We start from the raw sequence: 13,676 nt of genomic DNA, 5'->3' as shown, positions 1-13,676 counted from the left end.
CCCGCCAGGAAGAAGGTATTAAAAAAATTTCAACTCTCAGTTATGTGTCATAACCATATTTCGAAAGCCACTCAGTTATAGCCCTCTACCTTTTATACACAGAAAATTGGATAGAAAAAAACAGAGGGGGGGGGGGGGCAGGCATTCAACGCCACCTCCCCGCCAATCCTCCAACCGTTAGGGGTTGATATTACAGATTGAGGGTAGTAATAGTTAATTAGATTTATTTGCTAAGAAGAAAGATCATTTAATAGTTACTTAATTTTTAAGTTTTAACCTTAATTTTATCCTATCATATAAAGTAGTAAGCTTTTTATTATCTGTAGCGAAGTATCTTGCTAACCGCTGAACCGATATGGTTTCCTTTAGAGTGAAGCTTCTTATAGGTCCCAGGGTGGTTTTAGGCTGTTTAATTTTTATAAAAAAGTCGTTGTAAAGTTTAAAGTTATTTTTCTGCACTTTCATGTCCCTTCTAATATTCCTAGATACTAGGGACGCAGCCGCTAGTATAATATAAAACACCAGATTTTTTTTGCGGGTATTGTCCCTTTCGTGGCAACGCCCCTTTAGGAGCGATTATTCGTATTTTCACAGTAGCTTTCCTCCTACTTCTAGCCCCTCGCTGGGGACTCTAACCTTGCGGGGCTAATTGCATAACCCTGTGGGGCAATCACCTAACCTAAAATAACCTATTAAAAGCAATTTTAAAGATACAACGAATCGCCCCTTAAGGTGCATTGCCACAAAGGGACTATATCCTTTTTTGATACTTTAATATGTAGTAATTTGGCCGGTTATCCGGTTGGATATCCGTTAATTTGGCCGGATAACCGGATATTTGCCGGATACCGGCGTTGGCCGGATAACCGGCCAGATACCGGATATCCGGCATTTGAAATCAGCCGAATATCCGGTATCCGGCCAAAAAAATATCCGGCCCAACCCTAGTTTACAAACAGAGATTAAAGGTCATTCACACAAACTCTGTTTGTGAACAAATTGCGTCTTTTTTTCCTAACAAGGCCCTAGGGGCTCCCCCCCTCCCCCCAAGATCTGTGCCTCTGAAAAGGACCTCACAAGATGAACACTGTCACAACTTTGATCTGGATATAGTGTCATGTCATGCTGCAAAGCTTTATGTCCAGAATAAGCAAAAGAGAACCAGTTTCAGATCTCTGTCAGCAACCAGGACATACGACAGAACACCTGTTTAACTGCCCAGCCAACCCCACCACCCTCACTCCACGTGACCTTAGGCTTAAACCTGACCATAATGTTGATACCAACTGAGATGAGAGGGCTACAAGAAGAAGAACTAGCAAGGTTATAGTATTTATTTTACTTTAAAGCAACTAAAATGTTCATAATTTAATTAGAAGTCGAAATAAAACGTTGAATGCCCTTTGCTAACATTTCAGAACACCTCAGACATTTATAAAGTTATCTATATCGACTAAAAGAAAAGTGAAACACTTTTTTATTATATAAATTGTTATTAAATATATTTAAAATACAAACAGTAAAATATATAAAGTAATAATAATAAAAAACTAAGCTATAGAATTAACAGAAAATGGCAAGGTAAAGCAAGTACGAATAGGTCCACTAGTGCAATAGTGGCAAAGGCTTTGGTAATCATCACATAAAGACATAAGAGCATAGAGAGAAGGAAGACAAAAGGTTATCAACACCCCCTTAAACTAAATAAAGGCTTGCGATTATATATTATACTATAGAAGCCTGTTCTATTTGTGTAGTCTAGCTCTCTAATCTTTTGGGAGAACATAAATCCTTATATAAAAGTAACAGGATCTGTATATGGATGTCTGTCTGTACTTAATAATATCACTAACCACTGGGCCGATATGGTTCTCCTTCAGGATGAAGCATTTTATAGGTCCTGGTAAGAGTTATAACTATTTTTTGGAGAGGGTACCACCACTATCCCAAGAGAAATCTAACCTTTAAAAAAAAACACCCTCCCAACAAACTTGAAAAAAAATCACCTAACCTATAAAAAGCCATTTTAAAAATACGACGAATCGCCCCTTATGGGGCGATGTTACGAAAGGGACTATTCCCAAAAATTCTTTTAAAACAGCAATTCAAAGTGGGTGTCGACTTAGAAATGGCTAAGAAATAAAAATTAGCTTTTTCAGTAAGTACAGAAATCCAGACACTAACACTTAAAGTGTAGCCACATTACTAAAAAACTCACTGTTTACTGTAACTTTTCTTTTGTAAAGCATAAATACCCTCTCTAAGACTGTCAACTTTTTCCAAAAGATTGAACTTTGAATTTTTGGCTTTTAGTCTGTCCTCACAGGCCTTGTGTATGTTTTCAGAACTCATGAAATTTGACATTCGGATCTGAAGCCAGTCGGGGAGCTTTTTGTAGGCACTTGAGATCTTTTTGTAGAAAGTATAAACCCAGGTAAAAATTTTTTTACATTTGGAACACCAGGGACGTTTCATTCTCAGAACAACCTTGATCTGGGAGACAACTCTTTCTAGTTCAGCATCTTTTTGTACACTGTTGATGTTGTTGACAGCAATACCTATGAGCATGTTCATCAGCACTATGGTTAGCACTATTATCAAGGCCATGAAGGTAAGAATTGTGGTGGAATGAAATTTGACTTTACAGTTACCCCTGAACACTTCATCATAAGTAAACTCTCCCATGGCTATTGTTAAAGTTTTCAGGTAGCTCCAGCCAAATCCATTAAAGGGTTTTTGATCGATTATGGTGAATCGAAAACTGAATGAGAAGGCTAGAATGAATATCCCAAGCATGAAGATGAGTTTAAGCACAGTTTTCAGTATCCTGACAAACATCAGCAGAAATATGCCATAAAATGAGAAAAATCTAAGGTATCTGAGAAAGTTGAGCCAGGCACAGGTCATCAGGTAGGCTCCAACTGACCACTTCCAACACATGTTAGAGTTGCAGTACTTGAAAGGTAGATCAATACCGGGTGCTAAAAGCACAAGAATTGTTGTAAAGTAGAGAGCTAAGTCAATTATATTGCTCAAGTAACAGAAGTATTTCCATCTTAATTCTTTAAGCTGATATAATTCATTCAAAAGGCAAATTCCAGTAAACAACCATACTGCAACTGCTGTGACATCTGTTGAAACTGTGTCTGTTTCACATGTGGCATATGTTAAAACTATGTCTGTTTCACAATCTGTAGAATTAGATGGACTGCCTGTGTCATTCCTGTTCATAACTTTGTAGAAGTTACATATGTTGAATTCCTCTATTGAATACTTGGTTAAGAAGACAATATACAGTAAATAGGGAATGAATTCAACGAGGAACATAAGTCTTCCATATTGTCTCCATTGTTCTTTAGTCCACACTAAAGAAATTGGATGTTTAAGAAGATTTTCATGTCTCTCTTGAGCCATTATCATCATAGGATGATCATCTAAAGATTTGTTGAAGTTTAAACAACATTGTCTAGCTTGTTCTTGTATAGTTTGTACTTGATTATCATCTTTGTCTTGATCATCAATGTATGTGAAATCAGTAACCATCTCATCATCCTTAAAATCTATACACTTGTCCAAAACCTTTTCAGCAACATCTGGGTATTTTTTAATCAATCCTCTCATGGGGGTTGCATAGTTCTTTTTAGACCTTCCTCTGTTTGCATTATTTGTTAATATTTCAAGACCATCCTTGTTATAATCAAGTAATGTTTCAAGAACAGAGCTATGGTTATTATCAAAGGCAATCCAGAAAGCCTCCTTAACAGTATCTTTTTGATAATTGTTTGGATTTTCAAGAATTCTTTCTACAATGTTAACATGTCCATTCTTTGCAGCAATTTCAAGGATACTTTTACTCAATCCAGAACAGCTTCCTGAAGCCTTGCACTTCAGCCATTCTACACATTCAAGCTTTCCATATGCAGCGGCTATTTCTATTGGAGTTTGATCATCATTGTTTCTTAAATTCATTGTAAAGGGATATTGGTTGATTATTGGTTCAAGAACTGAAACATCTCCAGTCTTTGCAGCTAAGTGACAAGGTGTATCACCATTTAGGTTTTTCGCAACAGCAATCTTTCTGTTCATGTGTTCTGAGGTGAATAGAAGTTTCAAGCAGTTTTGGTAGCATTTTTTAGCTGCTACATGACAAGGATTCTCATCTGAAATATCAAGCTGTTGAAGTAAGGCAGGGGTTTTTACATGAGGCAATAGGATCTCAAGCACCTTCTTTTGACCAGCTTGAGACACTAGATGAAGTATATTTTGATGATCTTTATTGATAATATTTATATCAGCATTGGCATTTAACAGTATGTCTACAACTTTGGTATGTCCCTTGGTAACTGCAGCCATAACAGCTGTGTTACCATCCTTGTTTGGTATATTTAATTCAGCTTTCCTATCAATTAGCTCTCTGACAATGCCTTCATATCCATTAAATGAAGCAATGAAAAGCACGGACTCTTCTTTCTTATTTTTAGCATTTATATCAGAAAATCCATCCAGAAGTAACTGAACAATCTTTTCAAGGTTACACCTGGCTGCAATGTGTATAGGATAATCACCATCTTCATTTTGCCTCTTCATTGAGGGTGAAATATTGTTTGGTAGGTTTATAACCCATTTGACATCTTCAATAGATCCAGAACCAACTGCAAGATGTAGCAAAGTATCCCCTTTTGGTTCCATGCTTTGGATTCCCTGAAGTTTTAATAGAAATTGAGACTTAATATTAATTAAATGCTAATAAAGCTAGGTGGAAGATATAGAAATACATGGTTTCTATTAAATTGTAACATGGAATTAAATTTTTTTTTTTTAAATACAAAAGAAAAAAAGAGTAAAATCTGATAAAGATAGAAAAAAATCTTGTGCTTTTTATCTATTCTGACATATTAAGAAGGGCACTATTTTATGCACCAACAATTACCTTCATAATTTTTACATATTCTTGCACTACATAGGTAAATACTAATTTTTATCATTTTCAACAGAAACCTAGTTCTTGCCTAGTTAATTGTGTTTTCTAAAAATAATCATGAAAAATCTCATTTCTGCTTTCCTTGCAAAGAGTTTCTTCTTTTAAATTTCTGAGTAATTGGAACTGACCATTTACTGCTGCTTCCCTCACAAAATTATGAATCTCTTCATCCCATTTATCATTACTTTTCTCAAAATGAGATATCAAGCAGTTGGCTATTTCTTCATTTCCAATCTGGGCAGCTAAATAGAGTCCACACTTATCAAATTTGTCTCTCTTACGAATAACATCCTCATCTTCACACATCTTTAAAGCTAATTCTTTTTTCTTTGGATCTGTCTTTGTATCATCATTGTACTTGCAAAGAAAATGAAATGCAGTTTGATCATCGGGGCCAAGTATGTCAAATTTAGCACCTTTCTGATTTATGAGATCCAATGCAAGGTTGTAGTTAAAGAACCTAATGGCGTAGTGAAGAAGTGTCATTTTTGAATCTATATCTGGTTTGTTAACTTCATCTTTGCTAACTCTTCTTAACAGTTCAATGTTTCCTTCTTTGGCAAGTTTGAAATTATCTTTCTTGAGATGGATGTTGTGCATTTTGATGGAGCTTTTTGAACTTCTGCATGTGGCAACTAGTCCATCTGGTTCATCCTCACTTGAATCTCCTAGAGCAAGAAGGTTTGATAGATAAAAAACGCTTTAGACTTAAAATAATGAAGATTGACTAAACAAATAGTCAAAAAGTAGCTTTTAAATGCTAGGCTTAAAATAACCTTATTGTAATTATCCTTTTCATATTTCAACCCAAGCTAAACTCAAACATTAGAAGGCACAGTTTGATTAAATATCCAAAACACTCTTTAAATATTGTGTAGCATAATTGAAAAATTATTAATAGTTATGAAAGGGATAGTTGCATGAAGTGCATTTAAGGAGTTGGGTGTACTTGTAAAAGTGAACTTTTATATGTTTTTGTAGAATATGATATATATATAGGTTAGCCAAGAGTATATTTGAAAAATAAATATACTTTTTCTAGGCAGTTTTGAAATTAGGTCCAAAAATGTCTAATTTGTGTAGGTAAAAGTCAATTGATTTCCGTCTTGTATTTTAAAACTACATGGTAGAAAATTGAAAATATCTCAAATATATGCCATATAAATATAGTTTGTACCATTAGATTAGATAGGAAAAACTATATGGTTCACTATAATCAAGTTTGAATGCATTTCGTGCAACTACCCCTTTAAATTAGATTTATTAAAACCTTAGGTAAAACTTGCAAAATGTAGAATCTAAAAAATCTTAGAGGATTGGATCTAAACATTGAAAATTAAATTTGGCACTATCCTTCTAAGGACTAGTGGAGTAAAACACACCCCAAAACATTTAGAGATATTGAATTGATTTTTTAATTAAAACTTTTTTTCACATAACTGAAGTAATAAGCCACTTTCAAATAAATTGTGCTTATTTTTTTGTTGTAAACTTTTTTTCTAGTGGCGATTTCTCTTGGGAGGGTGCCAGGGTGGTGGTACCCTATTCTAATCTAGTTATGAATTTTACTAAGACCTATGAGAAGCTACACTTTAAGGAGAATCATATTTTTTCCTCAGATAGTAAGATAATTTTCGAGTTGATTAAATTGTTTTCATAAATGGGAATGCGATACTGCTATCTATTTAATAATAAAAAAAAATAATCTCGATGTCTTAAGATATAAGCTCAGAACTCATAATTTTCGGGTTTTGGAGGAGGAGGGGAAGGGGTGTTTTACATAACAGCAGGAAGATGCCAAAATTAAATATTTGAAGGCTACCTAGCTCATTTATGTGAAAAAAAGTTTACATATCTGCACAATATCTTTAGAAATAAGCTGAGATCTCTTGATTATTAGGGGAGTTTGCTTTACCCCACCAGCCCCTAATGGGAAAGTGCTAAAATGAAATCTGTTGTGGTCAATAATGTGAAAAAAGTTTTCATTATAAAATTATATCTTGTAAAATTAAATTTTTTAAGTTTTATCGGCAGATTTAACCATATAAGAGAGTTTAAAAAGAATTAGTTTGATAACCATAACAACAAGCACAAACGACCAGTGCAAAATTTTATTTTAAATCTTCTTTAAGTGTACAATGTACAATTCCCTAAAAAAAGACGATTTTAAAGCTGTTGTATATTTTGTTGTAGTTATTGTGTTACAACACCAAATCTAGAACCCACAGAAAAGGGTTGCTTAAAGAGAATAAACACATTTTTAAAGTCCATCTAGAGAAAAAAGCCTTTAAAATGTTTTCTCGTATTCATACGAATCCGGTGGATAGGAACCGATTTTCATCCATACGAAAAAACTATGTCTAGCATCGTATTATATCCAGCTTTCTACGAATATAAAAATGTACAATAATAAGATTAAAACCAGTTGTTTTAGCCCGTGCCAACGGCACCTCGGCAATCCGCAGAAAGCTGTTTATAATACGATGCGAGAAATAACTATTAATAAACCGGTAAGTATACTCTTTCAAAGAGTGACGCAATTCTTATGCCACTCCTTAACCCTTCTATGCTAATGCATCAAACTAAGAAACCAAAAGATGAGAAACCCATGAAAATCTAGGATATATCTTCGGTTCAAGATTTATACAAGTTTATAAAGTACTAATGGCTGCGACCCTAGCATCTAGATGCTTTGTATAAAAAAATTTTAAAAATAGCCTAAACTATGTGAAGCTTCCTTAAATGGAGAACTCCATCAGTTTTATAGATAAATCTTAACCATTACACAGAAAAACCTTAATACTTTAATTAATAGGATATCCTGAATAAAATGATGCTTTTAAAAATATAAGGTTTTAAAATCTATTTTTTTACATTTTATCAATTAAGCCTTTTTTATAATATTTGTAAAAGAAAAATATTAAAAGATTTTGTACTTTACAATTTCAGACCCTAAATTTGTCCGTCATCCTAATCTCATTTATTAACAGACTAATTAAATTGAGACATAATTATTTAATTTGATTACAATAATATATTATTTACTCGTTAAGGCCCCAATCATTAACATTTGAAATGAAGATCATAATTTAAATTAATATTGTCTAATTAAATTGAGATATAGTTATTTAATTTGATTACACTAATATTTAATTAACTTTTTGTATTATGTTTTATTTTTTTTATGTTTCTTTTTAAGCCCCAATTGCTTAAATTCTTATGAAATGTAGATTATACACTAATATCAATTAAAATTTAATAAATATTTAAAAACAAAAATAAATTAAAAAACATTAAAAGCCCATTTATTTTATCTATCTTTTCCTGTAGTTTGTTGGTGGTTTGAATTAGTATCACAACATATTGAAATCCAAGTGCACTCCATGTTTGTAACTCTGTGTGTGTGTTTAGTGTTCATTCCACTAGAACGAAATACTAACTAAGCCTTTTTAAACTTGCGACAGACAAGTTTATATTATTATTACTCATTGATAAGAGTTAAATAAAAAACTTGCAGAGAATGTACACGATACTCACATTGGCGTAAACAAACAATCTCACTGAAAACTTGTTATTATTTTTTTGGGTAAACACATATGTCTTATATGAAAGTAACATGATATCTGTCTGTCTGTATCTTAAGATTTCGCTAACCGCTAAACTGGTTCTAAATTGCAGTGAAGTTTCTCACGGGTCCACGAAGGGTTATCATAACTGTTTTAGGGGAACGTATCCTCCCCCCTTTAAAAAGAAATAACCCCCAAAAATTTGTTTCTTCTTTTTAATACTAAAATCAAAAGTGTGGGCTTGACTCTACACCCTCCCCCCTCCCCCTCGAGAGGCCTCTAGAGGCGTAGCCGCTAGTGTATAATAAATCTCTAGATAGAAGTATTTATTAATAGATTTAAAAATTGTAAGATTAACAGAGGGATGAGTTTTATGTAAGCAAAATAGTGTTTATTCAATTCAGCTCCCAAAAAAATATTTATCTTCAAAATAAAGAATAGCTGAATATTTTAATTTTTAAAAGATACTTACTTGACCTTAAAATTATTATTACAGCATACAAACTTAATAGATCTAGGTTTCATCCACGATTACACAACCGTTAATCTTAATCTTATTTTATTTATTCCACTCTTGTTATAGTAATAACTGCTAATAAAAAATTTCCGCTAATTTGATGAAACACCAGAGAGAAATTCATTTTCTTACAAATAAGCCTTAGGCAACAAAACCAGATTCGGCTTTGAAGTTAGACGGGGAAGTACGAAAAAAAAATGCGCGTATTTTCTATCATGTTCGAATCATTTCTACGCACTTAATTCAAAATAGGGATGTGTTTAGAGGTTGAAAAGTATAAAACTTTGTTGAATAATTATGTTTAAAAGATGGGTAACATTAAAAAAACAATAAAAAATAGAGATAAAGAAAAACAAGAATATATTTAATTCACAAAAAGAATATTTGTGTTTTTTGAAGGATTTCTAAAATGGATTGTATGGTCATTTCTCGTAACTATAAAATAATAACTCTAATTTTATGATAGACTTACGAAAAGACATGAACTAATTGTGCTAAAGGGCATATTATAAACTTTTTTGTTAACTTGTAGTCTAAACAAATAGTAAATTCTAGGGACGTCCAACAGGTGAGGAAAAAAATAAAATGAACTTTGATACTTGATTTTTATTACCCCCCAAAAAACATACAAGAAGGAGAGGGTTATGGGGTGATTACAAAGCTCGGCGTTATCCTCTTAGAAATCTTTTTTTTCAATTTTGAAAATTTGAGTACCCCCCCCCCCTTCCCCCCGACAGCGAACAACTATTTTAGGTTAGGTTTTAGGCTACGGAGCCGAGCGCTGCGGCTAGGCAGGCAAGGGGGCCGAGCGCTGCGGCCAGAGTTCTTAGTTGTTCGCTGTCGGGGGGGTACTCAAATTTTCAAAATTATAAAAAAAATTGTAAGATAATATTACCCAAAGCTCTTATTTTTTTAGAGGTCAGTTAAATTTTGAAATTTCGGAACAAAATATGGATTTAATTTTACACCCCCCCCTCAAAAAAAAAAATTGTATCCTAAAACTAAAATATAAAATTGCTTGGTACCGAATTTCGAATTTCAACACAAAAAAAAAAATTTAAAAAAACAAATTGACGAAAATTTTGTATAAAATTTTCTTTTATCATTTTTACAAATAGTTTTGACTGATAAGAAATTTATGAAAAATTTCATAAATGAAAAAGCATTGAAAAAAGTGTGATAAATAAACTTCCTGTATGATTAAGCAAGTTGTTATTAGCATTAAGTAACGAATAACTCTGCAAGTTTTTCTTACTTGTCATAATGTTGTTACAGCGTTGTGGGGTTCCAGGTTCTGGACATACAGACACCATTTAGATAGTCTTATAGTTTGTTAGTAGCAAAGCTACTCTATAATTCACTTTGTCTGTCCACCAGTCCGTCCGCAACGCTATAGGGGAAATGCGATTTTCTCGTGTGCTATTGAAGATAGACGGCTGAAGTACTTGGTAAAGATTCCCTGTATCAATAAGCATCAAGTGTATAATTTACTTTGTCCGTCAGTCTGTCAGTCATACACAAAATGACATTTTAAATATTTTTTCATCTTTATTTCAGAAAAGCTTTGTGATTTCTATGAATTATTGCATTTTTATCAACTGAACATCTTCTTTATTAATCATTTTGAAGGTTTGTTCTTACGTGAATTTATAGTGCTTCGCTACTAATGAATGTTGCCATTCTTGTTCTTTTACAATTTTACATTATGCTGCAATAAGTCGCAATATTCAAAAACTCTTATCGTAAACCTAATATAGGTTTGTATTTCTTATGGAAAAACTAATCATTTTTTACGAAAATACACACAAACATTATTTTCCACAATTTTACATTATGTTGCAAGAAAAATAAGTCGCAACATTCAATAATTCTTATTGTAAACCTTCTTCTTGTTATTGGTACCTTTTGATTAGTGAAAATTTTCGCATTTTACCTCGAACCAGGGCTCAGCAGTAAGATATATAAGTTTTCCGAAATTTTAAGGTTAGGGGGAGATTTGAAATCTGCGTCAAATTTTAATGATTTTTTTATAAAATTCGTTTTTTGTATAATTCTTTATCTAAGAGCGGAAATGCATTTTAAGTTAATTAATTTTGACCAATAGGATAGGTGGATTTTAAACTACCTGCGCTCTAATTGGTTGAATGATGTACGACATCCAATCAATGCGCAGATTTTTTAAATCCACCAATCACAGATGCCAAAATTAATTAACTTAAAATGCATTTCCGCTTTTAGATAAAGAATTATAGAAAAAACGAATTTTATAAAAAATCCTTAGAATTTGATGCAGATTTCAAATCTCCCCCTAACTTTAAAATTCCGGAAAACTTATATATCTTACTCAGCAGCCTAAGCCTTCTCTCTTCTCTGCCGAGTGGCTAAAAAAAGCCAATAAGACACAACCATGCAGCTAAGACAAAGAATAAGCATCCCAAAGCTTCAGTTATCTTCAGCATAAGCCAGCCTGAGCCTCACCCATCATAAGCAACATTCAACTGCAGACACAAAAACCGCCTCAGCAACCCTTAGTCAAGCTTTAGTTGCAAACATCCACGATACAGTCTCGAGGAAGCTGAGAGATTTGGTGGAAAAATCAGTAATTCCAAGCCGCAGCCACAAAGATCCTGCGATAGGCCGTAGCCAATCTCGGCCGCAGTCTGAGACACATTAACCCAATTCAATTCAGCCGAAGCCAGTTCAAACCATTGTCAGTTGCAGCCGCTAAATTTTGATTCAACCGCAGCGCCAAAGTAAAACCCTGATTATTAGCCAATATTTTTGTTCCTTTGTTTAAGAATGTCCTAACCATATAATTCTGGCAAAGTAGTTAGTAAACTAATGATAGTTATTAACCAAGCTTCTGAACAATCCCATGGGTTTTTAATTCGGATTAGGTCAAGTATTCTGGTATTTACTTGTATAATAGTACCCGGATGTCTATGAGTGTAGCAAAAGATCTCGCTTACCACTGAACTGATATGGTATCCCTTTACAGTGAAGCCTACAAAAAGTTTAGTTAACTTTTTTTTTTTGGGGGGGGGGTGATATTACCTTTAACCTCTAAATAGAAATCGCCCCTAAAAAGAACTGTCAAAAAATTTGCTACTTAAAAATATTTTAATAGAAGGTCGACTATTACTCCCTTTCCCTCAAGTGACCCGAGATATGCAGGGAACATAAGATGATCATTAAGAATAAAAAAGATTGCGACTGTTGTTGTTTTCACTTCAATTCTAACATGGGTCTAAAAACTATAAAGCATATTAACTTAAAACATTACTTTTCCCTCCCTACTACCCTAATTCACCGATTAGAAAGAGTGAGCATATTGGCAGAAATTTTGTAGGTTTCCCACAAAGTGGCTAGTCAAGTACACAACCCCCTCCGCTTAATTTAGAATTAATTAAAAATTAGGGAGGGAGGTGGGGGGGATGGGGGTATGTTTTCGTGTGTTTGTTAACTACTTACTTAAGGTTAGGTACAGGGTAGGCTCGTTCCTCATAGGAACAGGCCCTGCATGGTTTAGGTACACTCATCTCCGACCGCAAGGGAGCAGAAGTTAGGCAAAGGTGAGAAAACTATCCTCCCCACATATTTAATTACTCTATTAAAGAATATTTCTTAAAATTAGGTATGTCTCTTGATGCATGGGCGCCACTACTATAGAAAATATAGAAATTTTTATATGTATTTTATTTATAAAAAGAACATCATTACAAATATAAATATTAATATTACATATAATTATCTTTGGCCTAATCTTTAAAATAATATTAAATCTAACAAATCATTCGAAAATTTTAATTAATTACTATTTTTTAACATATTTCATAAATCAAATGTTTTTAGTAGTAAACATAATTATTATGATATGCCATGCAACAAAAAGGTTTTTTTAAAGACAATAGTTTTCAAGTGTTTTTGCCTGATAAATATATAAAGGATAGCTAATGGCAATTTTAAACTTTAAAACTTCTTCTCCAATTGGTAGCTTAACTTTTTAAACTGTGGTATACAGGAAACATTGCTACATATATAAATTTAGAATGTACCAAAAAAGGAAGTTTTTGTTTATTATTGTAAAATGCTATATTCCATACTCATATATCCTTGTATAGAAGTAACTGGATGTCTATGTGTGTAGCAAAAGATCTCGCTTACCACTGAACCAATATGTTTTCCCTTTACAGTGAAGCCCATAAGAGGTTTAGGAAACTTTTTTTCGAGGGGGGGGGGGGGTTACCTTCAACCTCCCAATTGAAATCGCCCCTAAAAAAGTAACCATCAAAAAGTTGACTCCTTGAAAATATTGAAGAGGAGGGTCGACTTACGCTCCCTTTCCCATTATTCTTTCCATTTATCAAGAATAATGATGATTGCGACTTTTATTTTAACTTTAATTCTATCATGGGCCTAAAAAATATACAATACTTTAACTTTTTTCCAAGATTTTGATAGTTTTGTTTTTTATTTTTAAAATCTTGTAGACTTGTAGATGCAATTGTCCTTGTTTTATTCAAAAATCTTAAAAATTAGTTAAATTTTGCTTACCTATTATTGCACTTAAAAAAAATTGAAACCGGTCCTAAGTAAATATATTTAATATTGA

At 33.0% G+C, this 13,676-nt stretch overlaps 1 protein-coding gene across 1 annotated transcript; it reads right to left on the bottom strand.

Annotated features, from left to right (window-relative positions):
- Positions 1 to 1,492: 1,492 nt before the first annotated feature.
- On the bottom strand, positions 1,493 to 4,697 carry LOC145314479 (transient receptor potential cation channel subfamily A member 1 homolog). The gene has a single exon (XM_080154391.1). It carries the CDS (start codon positions 4,687 to 4,689, stop codon positions 2,215 to 2,217), a length of 2,475 nt encoding a protein of 824 aa, XP_080010517.1. The 5' UTR covers positions 4,690 to 4,697; the 3' UTR covers positions 1,493 to 2,214.
- Positions 4,698 to 13,676: the final 8,979 nt, after the last annotated feature.

Source organism: Acartia tonsa, chromosome 3 (assembly GCF_053477335.1).
Source record: "Acartia tonsa isolate MP-2025a chromosome 3, ASM5347733v1, whole genome shotgun sequence".
In the NCBI taxonomy this organism is placed as follows: domain Eukaryota; kingdom Metazoa; phylum Arthropoda; class Copepoda; order Calanoida; family Acartiidae; genus Acartia; species Acartia tonsa.
The sequence above is the reverse complement of the archived record's forward strand: the minus strand, read 5'-3'. Positions and strand labels throughout refer to the sequence as shown.

Bases quoted from the DNA above. Each gene is read 5' to 3' on its own strand.
- LOC145314479 (XM_080154391.1), bottom strand. From the start codon at position 4,689: ATGGAACCAAAAGGGGATACTTTGCTACATCTTGCAGTTGGTTCTGGA.